The 25793-nt window shown below is 40.9% G+C and overlaps 1 protein-coding gene across 12 annotated transcripts in view; it reads left to right on the forward strand.

The window, feature by feature from the left end:
• NCOA2 (nuclear receptor coactivator 2) overlaps positions 1 to 25793 on the forward strand; it is a 297105-nt gene that overhangs the window by 259085 nt on the left and 12227 nt on the right. For 9 of the 12 annotated variants that reach the window (XM_055318183.1, XM_055318176.1, XM_055318178.1 and 6 more), the window contains 8 exons: positions 1120 to 1326; positions 4120 to 4338; positions 7849 to 7978; positions 17159 to 17324; positions 20126 to 20404; positions 21110 to 21187; positions 22930 to 23164; positions 25165 to 25342. In XM_055318183.1, the coding sequence (XP_055174158.1) occupies positions 1120 to 1326; positions 4120 to 4338; positions 7849 to 7978; positions 17159 to 17324; positions 20126 to 20404; positions 21110 to 21187; positions 22930 to 23164; positions 25165 to 25342 (1492 nt within the window). The remainder of the gene's footprint in view (positions 1 to 1119; positions 1327 to 4119; positions 4339 to 7848; positions 7979 to 17158; positions 17325 to 20125; positions 20405 to 21109; positions 21188 to 22929; positions 23165 to 25164; positions 25343 to 25793) is intronic. The other 3 variants (XM_055318185.1, XM_055318184.1, XM_055318186.1) reach the window with 3 other exon arrangements.

Raw genomic sequence — 25793 nt, forward strand, 5'->3', positions numbered from 1 at the left:
TTTCTTGAGGAATGGAAGGTACTTATGGACCTCGGGAGATCACAAAGTTAAAGAACTGGGGAGTAAGAAGCACACTACTGGGTTTATGTTTATGAACCAGAGGCATTAATGATGGGCAGCATGGGAACTCATGCTTTCTCCTCTGTCCCTCCTGATGTAATCAGATTGTTGAGTGCTAAACCGAGAGCTAAACCTGAGGGAATCCAATTCAGCATGTACATAATTTCCATTCTGAGCCCTAATTCTTCTAAATGTTTTATTTCTGTTATTAATTGATAAGAACTTCTTTATTTTGAATGTACTGTTTCATACTATGTTTATGTAATCCAGTGAAAAGAAAATAATTGGTATTATTTAATAAAGTAGCTCTATAAATTGTCAATAATATCTGATACTTTTAAAATGTAATGATATTCTTATCAAATTATTGGTTGTCTATATGTTAGTATAGTGCACACTACCCAGTGGATTCTTGTCAGTCATCCATAAGAATCCTTTCAAATCTAAATGTGTCCAGAATTTAAAGAAGCTGTTTTTAGAAGATTGAATAGGGCCCTAAAGCTTTAATACTGACTTCAGGGGGCAGAGTTCACACTTAAAAGATAATAACTTCCAAGGCGAGTAGATACTTTTAACCTAATTCTACTCCCAGGAAAGGCCAGTTAATAAATAAGAGGTCCAAACCACATCTGGGTTTGGGGCTGTGTGCAGGAGACATTTATAGCTTCATAGCTGTGACAAAGCAGTATTCCTGAACTCTAATACAGTGACACATATTGACAAGACCATACGAGTGTTTGATTCAGCAAATACAATTAAATGTTAAAAAATTAGCATTGGGGCAGGAAATATATGGTAAATAACAGACATGAGTTATTTTTCTTTCTTTTTGCAAGATTTGTTAAAAGTTGAGTAAGAGACTTGATTAAATTACGAGTCCACATTTTGGTGCTGCCTGTGGTTTTTTGTCTGTGAGTTTGTCTTTTATTTAGGCAGTTGGTCCCTGATGTGCATATCTTTGATACTTTACAGACAGCATTTTCCCTGAACACTACTTCTGTTGCTATTCTTTTTCATTATCCTATATTAACCTTCAATTTTCATTTGTTTTCTCCTTAGCTTTTAATAACCCACGACCAGGGCAACTGGGCAGGTTATTGCCAAACCAGAATTTACCACTTGACATCACATTGCAAAGCCCAACTGGTGCTGGACCTTTCCCACCAATCAGAAACAATAGTCCCTACTCAGTGATACCTCAGCCAGGAATGATGGGTAATCAAGGGATGATAGGAAACCAAGGAAATTTAGGGAACAGTAGCACAGGTAAGGGCTCAAATGCACTATTACTTTATTGGTGGGTTATTTAACTTAACAATGTATTCATCCACATCCAACTAGTAGAATTTTCAAAATGAATTGTTTTATGTTAGAAATGAATACTAGCACGTAAGAAAATTCTACAAATTTTTACTGCGAGAGTGGCATGCGAAGCATCAAAAAGCATTCCAGTAAGCCGACCAATTTATCTGTGACCATTACTTTTACAGGGTCTCTAATCATTAATCCTACAGCATAGTCTTATTTCTTCTATTCCAGTTTACCACTCCAGATGTTATAGTGTTATGTGTGAAATAATTTGGTGGTTGCTAGTATCTCATGTAATCTGTTGATAATCCCAAAACTTCCTATTAATCAAGGATTTGTTTTTGGAGAATTTGAGAATGAATATAATGCAGCTAACTTTTCATACTTATAAATGATACAGTTCTTTGGAAAAATAGTAATTTAAAATTAAGAACTTTAAATGGTAATATGCTTGGCTAAAGAGTACCTGGTCCAGGGCTCCCTTTTTGAAGAAGGATGATTTTGCCTGTAATCTGGTTTGGACCTTGACCTGCTGTAACTTGAGGTGTCTGCCAAGTTACCTAAGCTCATTTGCTGAGTGGTAATCAGTGTCATAGCAGCTACCGTATTCCCAAACTTCCATCTAATTAAGGCTAGAAACCATCTTAACGGCAATGATCGCTATTACCACCACGTCCTGTACGCTATAGTATCTATTTATCACAGATCTACTAGCAGGATGCTGAGTTTCCTAATGAAGAACTGCTCACAATTTACAGAATTCTTCCTTTGTCAAAATGAAGTACTCAGGACAAAAGCATTGAAAGAAATAGATATTATAAAAATATGAATTTTATATTTTAAAATAAAGTATTGATTTATATAAACAAAATACCGCTTTATGCAACATCCTATAACAGAAAAGGAGCCAATGACTTAATTAAAGGTTCCTCCTTATTAGCAGAACACAAAGAAGACCTGAGTTCTTATAAGGAGGAATTTAGGAATACACCTGTTTTGAAATCTGGACAGCCTAGAGATAACTGGTGTCCAGACTCTGAAGATCATGCAATGCCTGTGCTTTATTTCAAAGAAGAAAAAGAAAAAGCCTGAAAGATATGTAGACCCCAGTTACTATAATTGCATGAATATTGTTGAATTACAGGTCATTTTTCCTTCTGCTTTCTAGACTTGCTATAATCTTGTTATATTATTTAGAGGCTAGATTTTTGGAAAAATACAATGCCTTTTCTCCCATAATACATTTGTGTAGTTCAAATTTAATCTTCAGATGTTTTTTAAAACATGTATTATTCTCTGGGGCACCTGGGTGGCCCAGTTGGTTAAGCATCTGCCTTTGGCTCATGTCATGATCTCAGGGTCCTGGAATTGAGCCCCTCTCCCTGCTTGTGCTCTCTCTGTCTCTCTCAAATAAATAAATAAAATCTTTAAATAAAATTTTAAAATTATATATTACTATAATACTCTAACTTTTTCAGTGAACTTAATTACCTTTTATTCTTAATAATCCTAATGTAGCACATTCTCATTTCACCAATGAAAATCCACCCACAATACATGTACTCTCCATTTCTTAAATATACTCTATTTTTAGTTATCATAATTAAAAGTAAATGAAAGCAAGCCATCTATTTGAAAGCAGCACTTCTATTTTTTCTTTTAAGATTTTATTTATTTGAGAGAGAGAGCGCACAAATGGTGGAAGATGAGAGGCAGAGGGAGAAGCAGACTCCTTACTGAGCAGGGAGCCCAACTACAGGGCTCAATCCCAGGACCCCAGGATCATGATCTGAGCCACCCAGGTGCCCCATAATGAAAGCAGAACTTTTATATATCCATCACTAAACATTTCAAAATGAGAGGTTCTTACTTGGGAGTTTTTCCCCTTTAGAATATCAAGTCTTAGCAAATATTTAGCCACTGTCAGCATTCCCAGGGGCTAGGCCAGAGAGACCAAACACTTGATCCTGCTTGGAGTATTATGCTCTTATTGTTAAGTGTGGCCGCATAACTATTAATATCTCAAGTGTAAAAGGATCTTTACCAATCTGCCCTAACCCATTCTAGAGCTATATAATTAGGAATGTGGTAGTCCAAGTATATTGAAGTTAATCTATAAAAGTAGGAGTCTCTTGCCTTGGATATAAAAAACTGTAGAAGAAAGATCCTGTAAATTCTTCATGTTTTAGAGGCTACCATGGTCACTTTTGAAGCTTAACAAATTATAATACTCTGAAAGGGATTTGAGGATTTAAAAACCTGACATCATAAAAAAATAAAAATTAATTAAAAAAATTAAAACCTGACATCAGCTTCATGGGATATTCTGTAATTTGGGTTTATAATTAGAGTATTGATTATCAGTTTAAACCTTGTTTCTCTTAGCCATACCTCCCTTTTGGAAAGTAAAGCATTGACGTGTAGATCAGCTAATGTGATTCACTTCCTGAGGAAGGAAGTTGGGGTTATCCACACACCACAGCACCTGTTTCTAAGTACATATGGGAACAATTTTAACAGCTTTTCCGAACTCTTTAGAGTGGCAAGTCTGTGCTTTGAAAAACTGTCGAAATTGCCAACTCTTGTTTCTTAGCTGAGGGTCCGTGCCTGTCCCAACGGGGGCGTTAGCTCTTGGGCTAACTGTGTATTACAGAGTGATTGTCTTATACACAGTAGGCTCATCTAGTGTTCATACGTGCTGACTATGTTTTCAGTTACTCCATGTCTCAGTTTCCTTTGGCTTGCCTACAGGAATGATTGGTAGTAACGCTTCCCGGCCCACTATGCCATCTGGGGAATGGGCACCACAGAGTTCTGCTGTGAGAGTCACCTGTGCTGCTGCTACCACCAGTGCCATGAACCGGCCAATCCAAGGAGGTATGATTCGGAACCCAACAGCCAGCATCCCCATGAGACCCAACAGCCAGCCTGGCCAAAGACAGATGCTTCAGTCTCAGGTCATGAATATAGGTAAGATAGTTGTAGTGCTTTTTTTTTAAAAAAAAAAGATTATTTCTTTATTTGAGAGAGAGAGCCACAAGGGGGGGGGGGGGAGCAAAGGAGAGGAAGAAGCAGGCCCATTAAGCAAGGAGCTGACACAGGGCTCAATCCTAGGACACAAGATCATGACCTGAACAGAAGGCAGACGCTTAATGGACTGAGCCACCCAGGTGCCCCTCTAGTGCTCTTTGCTTTTAATTTTCATGCTTTCTTAGAAAAGAATAACAGCTCCAAAAATTATTTTAAGATATGCTCCTCATTTGCAATTTAGGTGATTCCCCTCATGTCAAGCTGTCAAAAGTGAGATTTTTGCTGGAACTCTGTATAGAATCATAGAATCTCAAAAGCTTTCTAGTTACATTAGAGAACCAACTACCTATGTGATGTTGTATTTTTATTAAATTGTCTAATCTCAACTTTTCTGGGAAGTGGAGTATCATACTATAAATGTTATATATATATGTTTTTTTTTTTTAATATTTCAATGTTACAGAATTGGTCCTAACTCTGGGTGATTATCAGAATCGTCTCAGGACATTAAGATGCAGATTCTTGAGCCACCATCCTAAACTATTAAACCAGACTTTCCAGGGTCCTCTCTGAAGGTACAAGGTCTTCTAGACTATCTCACGAAATGTGAGGATCACTAAAATTCTTTTTTTTTTAAAGATTTTTATTTATTTATTCATGAGAGACCGAGAGAAGGCAAAGAAATAGGCAGAGGGAGAAGCAGGCTCCTCGCAGGGAGCCTGATGTGGGACTTGATCCTGAGACCCCGGGATTATGCCCTGAGCCAAAGGCAGATGCTCAACTGCTGAGCCACCCAGGCATCCCCAAAATTCTATTAGATACAGTTCATGTGTTATTAAAATTAATGGCCTGATAGGTTATATGATACCATTTGTATGAAATGCCCAGAATAGATGAATTTGTAGTGAAAGAAAATAGATAAGTGGTTGCCTAGGGTTTGGGGTGTGGGGAACATGGGGAGTGACTCCTAATGGTCATGGGGTTTCTTTTTGGGGGAATGAGAACATTCTAAACCCAATTGTCATGATGGTTGTACAACCCTGCAAATTTACTGAAACCCACTAAGTCATATACTTTAAATGGGTGAATTATGTGCCATGTGATTTATATCTCAGTAAAGCTGTTTAAAAAAATTCATGGTCTGAGAAAAAAATTCATGGTCTGTACAACTCACACTTGAGAGATATTTTCTTAATCACTTACATTACCCTTCTTCTAAATCTTGCATATTAGCATAATTCAGATAAGTTAATGTTTATGTACTTCTTCATATACTTAGATATTGTGCAATGAGTAAGCACTAAATCATTATCGGAAAGGTACCAGGATTGTTTTGACAAGACAACGCAGAATTCTCATCCTACTTCTGGCCTCCGCTTTCTTACCTAGTTATGTAATTGCTCAGCACATTTTGACTTGTTTCTGAGAGGTGACGTTCAGATAGCCTTCCTGCAGAGAAGGATGAGTAGTTCAAATTGATGAGTGGTTTCCAAACATAAATTCATATGCTTTGAGGCTGCTATGGAACAATGCTAAAAATGACCACATTTTCATGTAAAATTAAACTGGAAAATTTTTTAATGTATTGATTCATTCATTTAAATATCATAATTAAGGGGCACCTAGCTGGCTCAGTTGGTAGAGCATGTGACTCTTGAGTTCAGGACCGTAGGTTTGAGCCTCATGTTGGGTGTAGATGCTACTTGATTTTATATATATATATATATGTTTATATATAAATAAATATATAACATAATTAATAAATTCCTTATATCCAAAAATTGAATTTGTTCTCCATATTTCTTTCTTTATTTTTTTTAATATTTTATTTATTCATTCATGAGAGACACACAGAGAGAGGCAGAGACATAGGCAGTGGGAGAAGCAGGCTCGCTGTGGGGAGCCTGATGCAGGACTCAGTCCCAGGACCCTGGGGTCGCAACCTGAGCCAAAGGCAGTCATTCAGCCACTGACCCACCCAGGTGTCCTTTCCTGTTTCTTTATTGAAGGGCACCTCACCTGGCCTTTGCGCTTATTGTGTAGCTGAATTTCTCTGATTTTTAATAAGTTCAAAAAGCCATGAACTCGGGGATCCCTGGGTGGCTCAGCGGTTTAGTGCCTGCCTTTGGCGCAGAGCGTGATCCTGGAGACAGACCCAGGATCGAGTCCCAAATCGGGTTCCCTGCATGGAGCCTGCTTCTCCCTCTGTTTTTCTGCCTCTTTCTCTCTATCTCTCTCTCTCTTTCTGTGTCTCTCATAAATAAATAAAATCTTAAAAAAAAAAAAGGCCATGAACTCAACAGAAAATTATCTATTGTCATGGAAGACAGGTCTACAGGTGATGATAACAGCAGAATCCTTAAAAAGCTCATGTCATCCATTAGCTTTAAACCTCTAAAAAGAGGTTTAAAAAAAGAACTTCTAAGAAAGAGCACATCTGAGTTGTCTGGGTCTTCTTTCTATCCCACCCTTTCTCTTCTGGAAGAGCTAACTGAATTACAGTTAATAAAAGTTCAGGAACAAGGAGGGGGATCTAGCACTTCTCAGGAATGTGGTCCAGGACCCTGATGCCCTTTCAGGTGGTCTGCAAGGCTAAACTATTTCCATTATACTGAGACACTCCTGACCTTCTTCATTCTCAACTCTCACAAGCATACAGTAGAGTTCAGAAGTGATAGGCTGTGTGGTATCACCTTGGTGGGATGTGGGAGCACATAGGAGGCTCTGGCTCTCCTCCATCATCCAGACATTAAAGTGATTTTCAGAAATGTAAAACAATGCCAGCAAAAGGTTTTTTTTTTTTTCCATTTTTTTATTTAAGAAACTTGCTTATGTTAACACATAGTGGTTTTATTGTAATTATTTTTAAATGAGTGAATAATTTTTTTTCTATTTTCCAATGTTAATTTCCCATACAGTAAGTAAGTATCAATAAGATAAAATCCACATAAAGAAAACTAAAAGGTCAGGGTGCTGGAGTACCTAGGTGGCTCAGTTGATTAAGCCTCCTATTCTTAATTTTGGCTCAAGTAGTGATCTCAGGGTCATGAGATTTTCCCCTCAACTCCCTCCCCCAAGGGCTCTAACTCAGTGAGGAATCTACTTGAGATTCTTTCCCTCTCCTGTGCTCCTCTACCCTGCCCCCTTGTGCTCTCTCTCTCTCAAAAAAAAAAAAAAAAAAGAAAAAAGAAAATTAAAAGATCTTCACTGTAAGAAGTTTAGAGCTACCACTCTAGATATTGCCTAAAATGGGTGAAAAGCCTTGATATGTATTGCCTTTGTTTCTATTTCAGAACAAAAATTCGGTCTTACTATTTTCAACTAATTATTATTGCATCTGCCTTTTCCATTTTATGTAAACCAGGTATTTCACTTGATATTACATAGCAAAAATAGGCATTCCCTGATAAAATTTATAAAGTTTCGGATTTTTGTCTTCTCTGTTTTTAGGGCCATCTGAATTAGAGATGAACATGGGGGGACCTCAGTATAGCCAACAACAAGCTCCTCCAAATCAGACTGCCCCGTGGCCTGAAAGCATCCTGCCTATAGACCAGGCATCTTTTGCCAACCAAAACAGGTGAGTCCTAGCACCAGGAGATCCAAGAGAATAATGATCCATGATAAGGTCTAGAAGTTATTTTAGCCTTCTGCTAGTGTTATTCTTTTCCTCCTAAATAGTTGGTCCTGACCAGTTTTCATGTATTCAGATTATATCATCAGTTATTAGGCATGGAATGTGGGGGAGGGAGAAGTCTAAAAATCAGACCTCTAGGGCATGTCTATAAAATGTTATAATTTGGGGTGTCTGAATGGCTCAGCCAGTTAAATGGCTGCCTTTGGCTTGGGTCATGATCCCATGGTCCTGGGATCAAGCCTGGCATCGGGCTCCCTGCTCCATAGGAAGCCTGCTTCTCCCTCTCCCTCTACCTGCTGCTACCCTACCCCTGCTTGTGCGCTCGCGTTCTCTCTCTCTCTCTCCCTCCTTCTCTCTCTGTGTCAAATAAATAAAATCTTTAAAATAAAAAATAAAGTTATGATTTAGTTGGAAAATAAAAGATATACATTAATAACTAATATAAGGTACTGTGTACTATAAATGCCATAAGAGAAATAAAACTAGACAATTCTGTTAACATACGTTTTACCACTTAAAAAATATAGTAAAGGCAAAATAAGACCTTGGCAGGAAGAGTAGATTAGTAATAGAACAGATTTATAGAAAGCCTTAAATACCAAACTCTGAAGAATTCATACTTTTTTTCATTAAGCCATTGAAAAAGTTTTTTGAAAAAGGAATTGGGATGTGATCATGTTTGATAGAGATTTTTTGGTTCTGATTATCAGTCTAATACTTTTCATTTCTTTGTGGGTGATCTTTTCCCTCTAGCTGCTTTTGAAATATTCTATGTATTTTCTGTATTGTACCTTTACTACAGGGTGTCTGGATGTGGATTTATTTATACTGCTTGGTATTTGGTATGTGCTGTACTTTTTTTAATTTGTAGATTATTGATTTTTCTCATCAGTTCTGGAAGATTTATAGCCATTATCTCTTTATGTACTACCCCCTCGCCATTTTCTCCATTCTTTCCTTCTGGGATTCTGGTTAGACATATCTTACACCTTCTCTGCCTACACTGGCTTTTTAAAATTTTTACCCTCCAGGGACATCTGGATGGCTCATTTGGATAAGTGTCCAGTTCTTAATTTCAGCCCAGGTCATGATCTCAGTCAGGGTCGTGAGATCGAATGCAGAGCCAACTCAAGATTCTCTTTCCCGAGACGCCTAGGTGGCTTAGTGGTTGGGCGTCTGCCTTTGGCTCGGGTTGTGATCCCTAGGTCCTGGGATCAAGTCCTGCATTGGGCTCTCCACAGGCAGCCTGCTTCCCCCTCTGCCTATGTGTCTGCCTCTCTCTGTGTGTCTCTCATGAATAAATAAATAAATAAGAAATCTTAAAATTAAAAAAAAAAAGATTCTTTGCCCTCCCGCCCCCCAAAATAAATTCTACTCTCCATATTTCTTAACCTGTGGATTTTCCATCTCCTCTCTCAGTACTATATCATGATAATATTATCCAGTTCCTTAATTTTCATCTCTTCAGCTCTATTTAGTCCAAATACATTTTTCATTTCTTTATTTTTTTAAAGATTTTATTTATTTATTTATTTAAGAAAGAGTGAGCGAGAACAAGTGATGAAGAGGAACAGAGGGAGAGGGAGAAGCAGACTCTCCGCTGAACAGGGAGCCTGACTCAGGGCTCCATCTCAGGACCCTGGGATCATGACCTGAGCTGAAGGTCAGATGCTTATCCAACTGAGCCACACAGTTGCTCCTGTTTTTCATTTCTGAAAGTTTTATTTGCCTGGTCTGCTTTTCAGTCTCATTATTTGCTTATTTTTGTGATTCCATCTTTATATCTTTAAGCATTATATTTCTTTATCTGATAATTTGAATATCTAGATTTCTTAGAGGTCTAAATCCAATATTGACTCTTGCTCGTGAAGGCCTGTTTCCCTTAGTATTTTGGTAATCTTGCATTGGAAGTTCATAAGTTCATCTTGGTCAGTGAAACATCTAAGGTTGAAATTGTGGACACTTTTCTTAAAAGCGAATTTGCAGTGCTCTCTGCCAGAGGTGGGGGGTCTACTCTAGGTTCCCTCAGTTCAGTCCAGCAGCCTTCAGTTAACTCTTTTATTTTCCTTTGACCCAAAGCCCCAACTCTTACTGCTTTATGGATAAAAACACACCTATCACCAGTGGCTCAGGATGTTCAAGTTTTAGCTCATACACATGGTTTCTGTTTTGTTTTGTGTTTGCCTCTTTGAGAGTCCCATTATTCCTTGGAAAGCCAACATTACAATTATGTTATATGCATAATCTCATTAAGTAGAGCACTGAAAGCAGATGTTGCCCAGATAACCTTGAGCCCTAGGTGATGGTACCACTTGGCTGTGTAGGTGAGCAGAGAGCCCCTACGCAGAGAAATGGAAGCCTAAGCCAGGGGAAGCCTGGGTGGCTCAGTTGGTTAAATGTCTGCCTTCAGCTCAGGTCATGATCTCAGGGTTCTGGGATTGAGCCCATGTTGGGCTCCCTGCTTGGTGGGAAGCCTGCTTCTCCCTCTCCCTCTGCTCCTCCTTGTTGCTTATTCTCACTCTCTTTCTCTCAAATAAGTAAATAAAATCTTTAAAAAAAAAAAAAAAAAAGAAGCCTAAGCCAGAAGACAATGTAGGAACTAAAGAATGTGAGCAGTGTTTTGCTGGAAGTAAATTTGTTAGAAAACTTAAACTAGGGCAGCCCAGGTGGCTCATCGGTTTAGCACCTGCCTTCAGCCCAGGGCCTGATCCTGGAGCCCCAAGATCGAATCCCATATCGGGCTCCCTGCATGGAGCCTGCTTTTCCCTCTGCCTGTGTCTCTGCCTCTCTCTCTCTCTCTTTCTCTCTCTCTCTGTGTTTCATGAATAAATAAAATGTTTTAAAAAACAAAAAGAAAGAAAACTTTTAAACTAGGGGCGCCTGGGTGGCTCAGTTGCTTAAGCATCTGTCTTCAGCTTAGGTCATGATCCCAGGGTCCTGGGATCGAGCCCCAGGTTGAGCTCCCCACTGAATGCTTCTATCTCTCCTTCTGACTTGCCTCCTCCCACACTCATGCTCACTCACTCTCTGAAATAAATAAATAAAATCATAAAAAAAAAAAAAAGAAGAGAACTTAAACTATGCAGTTTGGTCTTGAGGTTCATATATAAAGAGTTGGAATTGAAGGCTCAGTGAGGACCCTATTGCAGACAGCATTTGTCCTCTGGAGATTATTCTAGTTTAAAATTATGTAATATTTTTATCAAATTCACAGATAATTAAAGTCAACTGTGTTTCTGAAATTTCATAAAAGTAGAGTACATTTCCAGAGTTTCTTACTTGTTTTTTAAAAAATACAGGTTTCAATGACACCTAGGTGGATCAGTCAGTTGAGCATCCAACTCTTGGTTTTGGCGCAGGTCATGATCCCAGGGTAGTGAGATTGAGCTTGGAGTGGGGTGTCGTCCTCAGCGGGAAGTCTGTTTAGGCTTCTTTTCCTCTCCCTTTGCCCCTACCCACACTCACATGCATATGCTCACTCTCTCTAAAATAAATAAATCTTTTTTTTTCCTTAAGATTTCTTATTTATTTATTCATGAGAGGCAGAGACACAGGCAGAGGGAGAAGCAGGCTCCATGCAGGGAGCCTGATGTGGGACTTGATCCCGGGTCTCCAGGATCACGCCCTGGGCGGAAGGTGGCACTAAACTGCTGAGCCACCTGGGCTGTCCTAAATAAATCTTTAAAAAAAAAAAAAAAAAAAAAGTGAGTTTCAGAGTGAGTCCTACTCCCAAGATGTAACACTTTTGTCACAGTCAGCATTGTACAGCTTGGAATAGTGGTGTGGTGTCCATCTTCCTTTCTGTATCTTTAGGTAAAGTAAAGGTTTCAGGAGATTCAGTGAAATTTAAAAACAAAATATCAAAAGATGAATATGAACCCAGCAGTAAGACACATGAGGAAAAGTCAGGGGCTAGTTATTTCACTGAAAGAAAAGATTAGGAAGGGGCACCTGGGTGGCTCAGTCGGTTAAGTGTCTTGCCTTCAGCTCAGGTATGATCCTGGGGTCCTGGGATCGAGCTGCTCCCCCTACTTGTAGGTGCTGTCTGTCTGTATTGCGCATGTGTGCACTTTCTCTCTTTCTCTCTCAAATAAATATTCTTTTAAAAGAGGAAAAGAAAAGAAAGTGTTTAATAACTATCTCAAGGAGATAAAGGAAGGTTGGTTGCTTACCAGCTATATTCTTTTCACTGAAGGGGAGAAACTAGTGTTTCCAAACCCTACAGTGCCTATGAATCACCTCTGGGGTCTCATTACAAGATAAACACACCTTTTAATGGGGCCCAAGGCTCTGCATTTCTGAGGAGCCCCAGAAGATCCAGCATTGCTGGCCCTCCCACTGCACGCTGAGCAGAAATGAGGCAGCAGAAGGGCAGACAGAGCAAGAACCAGGTGCGGTCGCTGTGGCTCTCCTGGGACTAGCCCCGGAGCTGACATGCAGCCTCCATCCCTGGGTCGGCTGGGGGGTAGGGCATCGTGCAAATAACTGCTGTAGTCATACTTGGAAGTAGTACTTTTTCAGGGTTCTTCCAGTTCTTTGAGTATAATTTCAAAGTGTCAGCGAGTGTTATGTTTTTTCTAAATCTGTTTATTTGATATGTTGAAAAGCCACCCATTTCCATGGAAACTTGCACATCATAAAAATGTAGCACAGAAATTAAATCCAGCACCTGATAGTTGTTTTGAATGAAACGTCAAAGATTAGTTCCTAGAGAATACTAGGCCCGAAGTTAGGATTTTCACTGTTGCCCAAGCAGATGAGCATTCTGTTAAGATGGAAGAGGGCCGGAGTTCGTGCTGAGCCCGAAGACAGTAAGCGCGTTCCGTTTGCTGGGCAAGCTTCTGTGACCGGGCGCCGCCCCTGTGCTGCCGTTCCTCTGGTTACGCTGTGGCAGTGTTCTTTGTATGAGAACTGTGTGGACAGAACATAACATTTTCATCACCTTTAAAGCTATTTCAGTTTTTCCAGCCCCTCATCCTCCATCTTCATTCTAAATAATACAGCTGGGAAGAAATTTATGACCAACTTTATGGTAATCTTACTGTCTTAGATATTCGGAAGTGATGGATAACAAAGGTTCTAACCACATTTCTCTTTGAAAAGAAAAGAAAAGCATCCCCTTTTTTGAAATCCCCTTCCCTAAGTATCATCATTAACATTTTATAGTTTTACTGCCTACCTGTTTAGGGGTAGGTTTGTAATGTTTTCTAATCCCAGTATTAGTTTAGGTACACATTTCAAAAAGACTGCAGGTTAGTCCTTAGATCTCAAACATATTGTCATATTCATGTATTTATAGCTGAATTTCCATTTTCTCTAATTCCATTGTGTCTTATTTTCCTTGATGTAGTATGTAAAAGAGATGTTTGAAATATAGCCCCATATTTATGGATGATTTTTTGAAGCTTTCTGTTAGATTTATAAAAGTGTTTTTTCCTCTTGAAATACAATAGCTGCCTTCCTTGAAAAACTTGCTTTCACATTAAGTTCAAAATTTCTGAGTTAATTTGGTTTTCTTTGGTTTGCAATACATCTAAATAAAGTTCCTTTTGTTTATTTCTTATCATGTAGTAGCTGTTACTTTTTGTGAAATTTTGAAGATATGAAAAGTAATGGTAACTGTAGGGTTTCTCAAACAAGAGCTTAGAACTGACCTTACTCCTCTCCTTATCGCCAACCGTACTCTTTTGCTAGTTCGTAAATAAAAGTGTAGATTTCAAGAAGTGAGGGGATCCCTGGGTGGCGCAGTGGTTTGGCACCTGCCTTTGGCCTAGGGTGCGATCCTGGAGACCCGGGATCGAATCCCACATCGGGCTCCCGGTGCATGGAGCCTGCTTCTCCCTCTGCCTGTGTCTCTGCCTCTCTCTCTCTCTGTGACTATCATAAATAAATAAAAATTAAAAAAAAAAGTGAGGTTTCTATTGGCGATAGATTTATCTTTTGCCAGCTTATAACTTAATCATTTTGCACCAGCCTATGGCCTGTTTGTGTTCTTTCCTTTATTCCTTTGAATTTCATCCTTGTTTTGTGTCAGACACTGTCTAGATTGTAACTGTATTTGTAATTGCCCAAAATGCAGGGTAATAAGTAGGCATTTATAAAGTTAGGATTAGAAGTCTGGATCGGTGTTTTTTCCACAAGCCAGCCATATTAGGGTGTCTCTAAGGGAAGTGAGAGAAGTCATGGTATGCCCAAATTTATCATTGTTTCAAGCCACAATGCAATGTATTTTTCTGAGTATAAGGTATGATACCCTGGCTAGATCTGGAGCCTTTATTTTCATCAGCTGGAAATTTACTGAACCTATGTAGTTTCAACTAGTAGGCCAACAAAGAGACTTAAGATCTCCTCACTGGGTACAATCTAAAGTTGACATTTTTATCATAAATACCAGTATCACTTTTAAGTGGAAAAGAGAGGAGGAATCATGGAATGACAGGTCTTGCCTCATAGTAGTATGAAAGGCATCTCCTGGAAAAAGATCGATTGCCTAGGGTGGCTGGGGCTCACAGGGAAGTTGTAGACGTTGGGTGTGAAAAGGTTGGGCTTTACCAAAATGTATGTGTCCTTAAATTCTACCACCACCACCTGATCAGAGACTTAGACATTTTCCTGGAGAGTTGAAGTGGGAATTTGAAGCCAACTCAGTAAAGTTTCTAATTAGGAAAAGCAAGGAACAAGAATGGATTATTTTATTATCCTGGAAATTGTTTTAAATGCAAATAAACTTTTGCATTGGTTTGTTTTTTTCTTTATGCATTTGGATATATCTTCCCTAGGGTAGAGTTGTCTTGCAAAGGGCAACTGTGCCTCCCTTTCCTTCTGACACTAGTTTTCAGTCTGATACAAAACTGGAGAGTCTGGGTTTGTGTGGAACCCGCAGCCTTCCCAGAGTTAAGAGAGTAGACTTCGCCTTATCTTGTCATCAGTGAAGGGGTGTGCTTATGTGGGAAGAAACAATTTGAAAATTAGGAAATAAAACTAGACAAAGAAAATCCTTTACTGCCTTAATTCACTAGCAACTTTGGGGAATGAGGTCCAGGTATAAGCGATCTGGTAAGTAGACAGCATCCACTCTCGGCTGACCTGAACTCTTTTTTTTTTTTTTTTTCCACGAAATTTACCACCTCCAAATGTTGGTTACTCCTTTGGGGAATGCCCTCCTCTTGTTGCTTCTGTGACATGCGGTTCTGTGGTTTTTCTCCTCCTTGTTGGCTGCTTTCTTTTCTACATCTGCTCCTTCCTCCCACTCCCTAAGTGGAGCAGCAGCAGAGTGATCTGATCACACTTGTGTTTAAAAAACTTAATTCTCGGAGAGAGCGGATGCCAGAGAAGCAGGAAGGGCAAGAGGAAACATTTCCAGTAATGATGTCTTACTGAGAAGCAACACAATGATAGGGAGAAGAGGCAGGTGTAGGAAAGGCCCCAGAACAGCGAAGCATAAGACCCCAGGAGCATCTGTTGCCTTTAGCAAGGCAGGAACGTTTGAATGGAACTGGCTGGCTGCGCAGCACACCCGCTTGGCTTGTGCTTGTGGCCGCACAGCCAGGTTGCAGGCCTCAGAGGCAGTGGGAATGTGGGCTTAGAACCAGGCATAGCAAGTGAGCAGTGACGTCGAGGGTACACTTAATTGGGTGATTTTCTTTACAAGTTATTGGGAATAAATGGAGAGTAAGTTGTTGTTGTTGTTGTTGTTTTTTAACGCACTGCATTATAACTGTTTGAAATTAATTGTTGGCTTTAATGACATTTCAGGATTCTAGGCCAGAGTGGCATATTAAGCTGTCTTTAGAAAACATGGCATATGAAATTGGGTTAGAAATTGATGGACCTATTCTCACTTGCCTAAGAATAAGGTTACTTACTTGTAAACTTTTCTTTTCTCCAAAACATCATATGGTAACTCTTACAAATCAGACTATCTAGGCAAAATACAAGTGTCATTTTCCTTCTGATACTAAAGTAACTCAGAAGCTCTTTTTAAACAACTTCCTCAACTTGTCATTTAATTTAAAGTATAGGAGTTTTATATACCATAGAGTTTGGAGTTTAGTGTTACACTTCTATCACCTATGACCTTATATCGTAACAAAAAAAAATTGTACATTCATAATCTCCTTTTCTTGACCATCTAACTCAGAATGGCCAAGAGCCACACTCCAGCTTTAATAAATGTCCACAATAGGGATCCCTTGGTGGCTCAGCAGTTTGGTGCCTGCCTTCGGCCAAGGGTGTGATCCTAGAGACCTGGGATGAGGTCCCACATGAGGGTCTCTGCGTGGAGCCTGCTTCTCCCTCTGCCTGTGTCTCTGCCTGCCTCTCTCTGTCTCTCTCTCTATGTGTGTCTCATGAATAAATAAATAAAATCTTAAAAATAAAATAAAATAAATGTTCACAAGACCTGCCTGTGTGTGACTAAAAAATTTCCTATTAGTCCAGCCAAAGTTAGTCTAACGACAGCTGAATTCAAAGAAATTAATGTAGCTTTTATGCTTAGATCTCTAGTCTCTCCCAAGTGGGGCCTCACAGCCTTGTATGAAATAAGACTGTTCAATCAAGTTCATCTTTCCTACTAAAGTTCAGAAAAATCCGTTGATTACTTCAGGGCAAAGTAAATGCCAATGTGCTTGAGAAATCAGTGTATATTTGTGGAAATACAGTAATCAGGTAGGCCCTGAAACCACAGAGGTCTGTGCTGAAATCCCAGCTTTGCAGTGTCTGCTCATGTGGTCGCCAACACGTGGCTTAACCTCCCTAAGTCACAGCTTTGCCAGCTTTACTTGTCTGTCTTTTTATTTTTAGAAGTATTTTTCTTATTACAAGATGATTACACAGTTACTTATTTAGCTTTGCCAGGTTTAAAGTGGGGGCAATAAAAACAAAAATCATACATTAGATGCCTTGATTTGAGTCTGGCCTGTGTTGGGCCCAGAATAAAGTGTGCCTGTTACTGTGAGTTGTCATTTTGTTCTATGACTGGCTCATATGTATTTTATCACAAAGACCCTGGAAGTCAACTGGTTGACTTCCATCAACTTTTGTCATTAAGAGGGAAAAAAAAAAATACTCTCTAATCAACTACCTTTCCATGGGCCCAAAATGATGATGTTTGTCTTTTTACAGGCAGCCGTTTGGCAGCTCTCCAGATGACTTGCTGTGTCCACATCCTGCAGCAGAATCTCCGAGTGATGAAGGAGCTCTCCTGGACCAGCTCTATTTAGCCTTGCGGAATTTCGATGGACTGGAAGAGATTGACAGGGCTCTCGGAATACCCGAGCTGGTCAGCCAGGTACGCACAGAGGGAGGCCGATGGGGCTGAGCACTCGTGTGGAGACAAAGTTATCCATTTTCTTTGGTTTACAGATGACCTGCAGGCCACTTTTTAGAATACTTCTTTACCTCCTGACAAGCCAATGCTGTTTTCTTTTCTCCCCTTCCTTGTTACTCCCACATCAACTTTAGCCCAAGAGCGGAAAATACTGAAAGTGTGCTTTACATATAATTTGGGTTATTGAACTGAAACGCAGAGTCGAGGCCAGCTCACCTGATGACAGGGAGGGACACACAAGGGGCAGAAAACAGGCAAGTCAGGAACAGAGCATTGCTGCTCTATGACCTAGAATCCTTTCGTCTGAAGAACCAGTCAGGATCCATGACATGACATCCTGTTAATCTTGACATTTGTCGGCTGGTGATAGGAAGCTATTGTGCTACAAAAACACCTTGTGGGGATCCCTGGGTGGCTCAGCGGTTTAGCGCCTTCAGCCCAGGGTATGATCCTGGAGACCCGGGATCAAGCCCCACATCGGGCTTCCTGCATGGAGCCTGCTTCTCCCTCTGTCTGTGTCTCTGCCTCTGTCTCTCTCTGTGTCTCGCATGAATAAATCAATAAAATCTTAAAAAAAAAAAAAAAAAACCACCTTGCAGTGAGTTAGCAGAAGTCATTTTAGAGGTAGCTGCAGTTAATTAGTCATTTTTACCTTTGTGTGGGTGGAACCCACAATAATTTGGGGGATATTTCAGCATAAATGGGAATATAAGGAAGTTAACTAGTCTTCACATGTTTATTTAGCTTTCCTCCTCCTGATAATTTAAGTCAGTTCAAGTAATTCTCTGCTTTAAGAGGGCTTTATAGCAATATAATAAGCAACCTAATACAGTCTTGTGTAATAGTATAGTATCTTCTCTGTCTGGCTACCCAGCTAACTTTGTGGGAAGCAGGCCCCCTGGCTTACTTTGTGAAGAGTAGCAACAGCAACAGATTTTTTTAAAATGATCACAGTCGTGGTACTGTCTTCCTTTGTTCTCAGCACAAATCATCTTTATTCCTTATTGCTGAAAAGGACCTTCCCATGTCCAGTCTACTTCTCAGACACGGCATGTCAGGAGGGTATGTCAGAAAGGTGATGCAGAGTCATTGGAGGCTTCTCTAAAGCACAGAAACAGTATTGTCGTAATTCCTGCAGCCCAGCAGACATAAGGGGGAGTGAAGACTTGTCAATTCATATCGAGAACAGCAGAATGGAAAGAAATGACTTAAGAGCTTACATGATCTAATAACTTGAAGTAAATCGAGAAGGGAGCATGGAATTTAAATATTTCCTGTGTGGCTAGTTTGCTTTGCTTTTATGGTAGTTAGAAACCAGCCTTCAGAACTGTCATGCTCGAGTTTTGTTCAAGTGACATTTAAAAGTGTGGCTACTGGGATTGGCGGGTGACTTGTAGCATTGTTTTTTATCAGTGCTAGTGTCGTTTCATCATTAATATTTTTAGTCTTTTTTTTTTTATCTATTTGTCATCCATTGTCAGTATAATATCATCTTATTAAACTGAATGACAGAAACGTTTATTGAGTGGAGTCGGGAAATGGAGAATACAAATGGATTTATTCATACCCATCAGAGTTGTGTGTTTTCTTTAAAAATGGAAGTTAATTAAATGTCTTCCCTGTTACAGAGAGGCAAATATTTAAAGTCCTGAGATACTTCTGTAGGTGTAGTTAGAGCAGTAATTGAACAGTGAATGGTTTCCCCTGGTAGGTTCCATCCACATTTTCAACATTCCTCTGGAGAGGGCAGTGGGCCTAGTTCTCCTGGGTGGGCCTCAGGGCCACACTGACAGTGAGCCCAGGGTCCTGGGAGGTGCCCACGCCTCCACTCTAACTTGGATAGACTGGTCTGAGGAAGGCCTAGGACATGACTAAGCTAAAGAAAAGTTTAAGAGATGGCTTTTGCTGTTGGGTTCTGCCCTCCTTATATCGGGTTTTGTAGCAATCACTCCTAGAAGTAGAAGGAAGACGAGAATTGGCCAGGTGTGCCTTTATACCCTAGATACAGACACACAGGAGCCACCTGGGTCTGAGGTGCTTCCCCTTGCAGAAGTTCTGGATTTTCCACGCCTGCCTCATTCTCACCCAGATAGATGAGGTAGCCATTAGAAACCAAGAACGACGAACACATTAAATATGTCTGGTAGGTGGCAAAGATGCAGGGAATCCTGGCAGCCACAGGAAACAGTTACATAGAGGCAGTGTGTCACACTGGTGAAGAGCCCAGCTGCTGAATCACAGACTGGATTGGAACCCACTATTTCTCTAGCCAGATAGGCTTACTGCAACCTGCTTCGCATCTCCAGGTCTCAGCTTTTGTTATCCGCAAAATGGGAATAACGGTGGTGGGCAGCTAGGTACCAAGGTGGTTGTCTAATTATAGTGATTGGTACGGGAATGAATAATTGGTGAAAAAATGTAACACTTCTAGGGAGCATTTGCATTTCAGAGTCTGCGTCTGTCTCCGATTAGCAGAGTGAGGAGGCGGCATCCCTAGTCATGGCCTGCTTCTCCCTTCCCTTGGAAGAAGTGTGGCTGGGAGTCGGCCCAACCCCACTTCTCTCCTCACAAACCTGGATATGTCGAACAAAGATATTCCCTAGGAAGAAAAGTGGAGTCAAGCTAGTACCTTTGTGCGTAGTTTGGTACAGTGTAACAAGTTTCAGACGTGACAGTGAGGAAAAAATCACCTTATACTTACTCTGCTGTTTTTAGTGGTTTTATTTATTTGTTTGTTTGTTATCTGGGGGCTTTCTCTTCAGAGCCAAGCAGTAGATCCGGAACAGTTCTCAAGTCAGGACTCAAACATCATGCTGGAGCAGAAGGCTGCAGTTTTCCCGCAACAGTATGCGTCTCAGGCACAGATGGCGCAGGGTAGCTATCCTCCCATGCAAGATCCCAACTTTCATACCATGGGACAGCGGCCTAGCTATGCCACACTCCGCATGCAGCCCAGACCTGGCCTCAGGCCCACCGGCCTCGTGCAGAACCAGCCAAATCAGCTGAGGCTCCAGCTGCAGCATCGCCTCCAGGCACAGCAGGTGTGCTCTTCATGGGTGCCTGGAGAGGTGGGGGGTGGGGGGGCAGGTTGAGGTGCGATGGCATGACCATCATGTGTCCTTGGAGAAGCCTTAACACTCATCTCATTCCTGCTAAGATGATCCTCCATCTCATGCTCTTTTCTGCTTTACTGATTTCCCTCCCGCCTCCTCCACTAACTCCACTGTAGCACAGAGTAGCTGTCCTTCTGTTGGCCATCCCTATTATTTATTAACAGTCTAGCTCTCTGAACCTCTGTTTTCTTGTTTGTAAAACACGGCTGTTGTATGGTGTGGTGCAATGTGTATATGAGTAAAAGGACTTCACATGTGGTTTCTAACCCAGTGTGAGCACTCAGGACAATAGTAGCTCCTGTCCTTAGTCCTATCTCAGGACAGAAATAGTCACTATTAGCTGAATGGTGCAGCAGTGCTGCCTTATGGACACCTAGTTAGCTCAAGAAAATGTATTCTCATTGAAACAAGCTGAGATGGATTTCTGTAAACAGTCCAAGATACTTTCTCAGTTATAAGCAATATGAAACCTCACTGGTAATTAGCTTTTTAAGGGAATTCAGCTGTAAACCATAGGGTTTCAGTATCTAATGACATTCAGAGGTTGTGTTGGGGAGGGTGATTTCTCCAGAAAGGTGATGTGAAATATATTGTTTTAAAAATGTATTGATTCTTCTGTGTGTATGTATTTAGAATCGCCAGCCACTTATGAATCAAATCAGCAATGTTTCAAATGTGAACTTGACTCTGAGGCCTGGAGTACCAACACAGGTAGGGAGCAGTCCAGCCCAGTGTCTGTTGAATTTCTCTGTCATTTCTTCCCCTCGATATCCCTTGCAAAGTAACTCAGAAGGCCATACAATCCACATCAGCATGGTGGATCTTTTAGGTCATTCAGATGTCCATTTAGCCTGTCACTTTTTTTTTTTTTTTAAGATTTATTTATTTGAGAGAGAGAGAGCACGCACATACAAGCTCCCATGCACACTGTGGGGAGAAGCAGAGGGAAAGAGAAATTCGAGCAGACTCCTCAGTGAGCACAGAACCCACCTAGGGGCTCAATCTCACAACCCTGAGATCACGACCTGAGCTAAAACCAAGAGTAGGGCGCTTAACCAACTGAGCCACCCAGGCGCCCCTACCTAGCCTGTCACTTTTGTAGTTTCCTCCTAAACACTGCCATTTTCACTGCCAGCTACAGTCAATTGTCATTATTTACTTTTGTTGCATTCTTTTTTTTTTTTTTAAGATTTTATTTATTTATTCATGAGAATACACAGAGAGGAGAGAGAGGCAGAGGCACAGGCAGAGGGAGAAGCAGGCTCCATGCAGGGAGCCTGACGTGGGAATGGATCCTGGGTCTCCAGGATCACGCCCTGGAGTGAAGGTGGCGCTAAACCGCTGAGCCACCAGGGCTGCCCACTTTTGTTGCATTCTTAAGGTTAAAGCAAACACTGAATTAGTGAAGAGGAGAAATAAAGGGTTCGGGTCCTTCCAGCCTCTGGTGACATCATCATCAGTCTATCAGTACATAACCATGTGTCATATATGTTTCTGTTTGAAAACACCTTATGTAATATATATCATTGATCCGTTCCCTTGAACTCAGAGACAACAGCGCTCTGACTCTTGCCTGAGTGAAGCTCATCTAATATGTTTTCCCATAAGGCACATCACAGCCTCTTGCCTTTAGGAACACTGGCAGCACTGTAGCGCTACTCTTAGGAAGCACCGTACAGAGCAAAATGACGGGGGAAAGCACAGCAGAGTGAAAAATGCAGAACTCAACAGTCTACACAAAGGACGCTTCGTTCACAGTATGAGGCTGAAACAAACAGGCAGAGTGTTGCCTCCTTTCAGCCTCGGGTAGGAATGATACACACCTTAGACATCTCGAATTTTTTTGCCTCTCTGCACATGTCTATAAAATGATGGCAGTGCTGTGAATATGGAGTTGGGGGCTTCAAATAAATTTTACTAAGTAAGTTCACTGGTATGGAATCCATGGATAATGAGGACTGCCCTAGCCTGTTTGTATGTTCCTATCCCCCTCTCCCTCCCTACGCTCCCTGCTTTCTTCCTGCCTCTGTCCAGCCTCTTCTGACGTGCTTCGGGCCACATTTTGGCACAAATGATTTGGCTTTCCTCTAGACCAGAATGTCTCTTGAATGAGAATCCAAATTGCCATCTTTAAGGGTTATAGAGAGGACATTCGTCTTACAGAGAGGACTGTGGTGTGAGGTGCTTTAGCTAACTGTGCCTCTCACAGTGAGTTACGAGTGAACATTGAACTTACCCATGTAAATCATTGCAGATTTCAGAAAAAAACATCATCTCTGTAGGATGTAGAAGCTCACATTCTCACCCACCAGTCATTCAACCCTAAAGTGTTTTTTCTGTATAATTTTATTTTCCAGATGATTTTGTCCTGTTTCTAATAGGTAGTTTGTTTTTCCATCTGTGTCTTCCCCCACTGTTCCCTCTGCGTATTCCCTACCTCACCCCCGTTTTAGGCACCTATTAATGCACAGATGCTGGCCCAAAGACAGAGGGAAATCCTGAACCAGCATCTTCGACAGAGACAAATGCATCAGCAACAGCAAGTTCAGCAGCGAACATTGATGATGAGAGGCCAAGGGTTGAACATGACCTCGAGCATGGTGGCTCCTGGTGGCTTACCAGCAACTCTGAGCAACCCCCGGATGCCCCAGGCAAATGCACAGCAGTTTCCGTTTCCTCCAAACTACGGTACTGGTCTTCCATCCCCACAACCTTTCACCAGTCCTTTCTCCCCAGTGTTCCCCTGGTCCTGGGTCTCCACTCCTCTCACAAAGCTTTTTGCATGGCTCCCAGAGGAGTCTGGCTAGCTTGGGGGTGGGGGGCAGCAGGGGCCTAGCGGGAGCCCCCAGGCCCAGCACCCTGCCCACCAGTCTCTCAGCTCAGGTACCACCTTTTCTCTGAGGGCAGGACTTTTAAGAATGACCGAAGGAAGTACGCATGTGTCTGGTCCCATCAGCCATGTGTGTGAGTGTGTGTTTTATGTCAGCATCTGTAAACACAGGTGCACGCGTATATGTTTGTTTTTGAAAACCTCTGAGTCTGAACAAATCTATTGAATAAATCAATAGATATATACAAAAAGTTGAAAGACCTATGTAAATGCAAGTATTAGACATTCTGTAATTTTAGAAAAAAAGATGATGCCAAATCTTTAATGAATAGATAATTCCTCAAAAGCATGATCTAGAAACCCCAGCGGAGGGCTTCTTGGTTTTCTTCATGTTAATGTGTAGCTTAATGTCGTCTTAAAAGACAAATGTGTAATGTCATAAATGTTAATATTTGCTTACCTGTCATGTTCAATTAATGGTTGAATTATTGTTAAAAGTAACTGCTTGTTTTAACGTTAGTATTCAAAATGATTTTACCTGTCTTTCGCCAGTTACCTATAAATAACTATCAAGTCTGTGTGGCGCCTACATTCATGTCTCCTGTTTCTTTAAAGAAACAGATACTGTGCAGCTTCTGTGTGATCATGGACTTTTCTTTCACAGCTAATCTAAGTACTAATTAAATCTGCACATTGCACATATCTAGGCAGAAGCGCACTTCCTTTACTGTCCTACTTGAAATTTCCTGAGTTGCCACCTTTGTTTCAAAGCTTCTTTTTCCTGTGTCCTTTTTGATGACTTTGAAAAGGCTCCTAAAAAGTTCCTCTCTCCTTTTAGTGTAAATGTCATTTGTTTCTAAACTGAACAAGAAGCTTACATTCAATTTTTTTTTCTGATTCTTGCTCCTTGTACTTAGCATTGAAGTACTGTAGAGCCCTTTAGAGAGATGAAACAGCTAATTATGATGCAGTCACTTGTTTTTTTAAAAATGCATTGATTTCATCATAGAATAATGACTTAATGCAATAAAAAAATTATTCACATGTGTTAACTTTTTTTATGATTTTTTATTTTTTTTTTATTTATGATAGTCACACAGAGAAGAGAGAGAGAGAGGCAGAGACACAGGCAGAGGGAGAAGCAGGCTCCATGCACCGGGAGCCCGACGTGGGATTTGATCCCGGGTCTCCAGGATTGCGCCCTGGGCCAAAGGCAGGCGCTAAACCGCTGCGCCACCCAGGGATCCCACATGTGTTAACTTCTATATAGCTGAAGTTCAATCTGATTTAAAGTTTAAACATTCCAATCTGGGGCAGCCCGGATGGCTCAGCGGTTTAGCGCTGCCTTCGGCCTAGGTTGTGACCCTGGAGACCCGAGATCGAGTCCCATGTCAGGCTCCCTGCATGGAGCCTGCTTCTCCCTCTGCCTGTGTCTCTGCCTCTCTCTCTGAGTCTCTCATGAATAAATAAATAAAATCTTTTTTTTTTTTAAAGATCTGTAGTCATATATAAAAATTTAAAGACTGTCTCAGGTAAAAGAGAAATACACCTCTTTGACTCATTCTTGATTTGGAGAAAGATAAGGGGAAGGAACAGTATTTTCTCTATCGTCTCTAGTCACAGTGATTAACATGGTTCTTAGCACTCTTGTAACTACCATAAGCAATCAAGATAGGGAAATTTGCTTCGTGCATTTTATCCCAGTTTGGAATCTGTTGAAGATATATGTTATTAACCAACACATGATCAGGTTTTTTAAAGTAATTTTTATGTCTATGTAATTTGTTCTCTTTTCTTCCGCTTAGTCTCTGCAATAAAACTAACACTCTCCTTTGGATTTCTGTTTTTGTTTTTTAAGGAATAAGTCAGCAACCTGATCCAGGCTTCACTGGGGCGACAACACCCCAGAGCCCTCTGATGTCACCCAGAATGGCACATACCCAGAGCCCCATGATGCAGCAGTCTCAGGCTAATCCAGCCTACCAGGCCTCCTCTGACATGAATGGGTGGGCGCAGGGGAATATGGGTGGAAACAGGTATGCTGTGTTTCTGTGTCTTTTTGATATAAATGATCACTAGGGAATCTTTCTGTAGGCCACCTCTCTTTTCTGTATTTTTCCTTTTTTTTTTTTTTTTTTTTTTTTTTTTTTTTAAGTAAGCTCTATCCCCAACATGGGGCATAAACTAACAACCCTGAGATCAAGAGTCACATGTTTGGAATGCCTGGGTGGTTGAGCAGTTGAGCATCTGCCTTCAGCTCAGGGTGTGACCCTGGGGTCTCAGGATCAAGTCCCACATCGGGCTCCCTGCATGGAGCCTGCTTCTCCCTCTGCCTGTGTCTCCCCCCCTCTCTCTTTGTGTCTCTCGTGAATAAATAAATAAAATCTTTAAAAAAAAAAAAAAGAGTCACATGGTTCTACCAACTAAGCCAGCCAGGTGTCCCATCTTTTCTGTATTTTTCTTAACTTTTTTGCTCCAGCAAGCAAT

The sequence above is a fragment of the Nyctereutes procyonoides genome, unplaced genomic scaffold (genome assembly GCF_905146905.1).
Source record: "Nyctereutes procyonoides isolate TBG_1078 unplaced genomic scaffold, NYPRO_anot_genome, whole genome shotgun sequence".
NCBI lineage: Eukaryota > Metazoa > Chordata > Mammalia > Carnivora > Canidae > Nyctereutes > Nyctereutes procyonoides.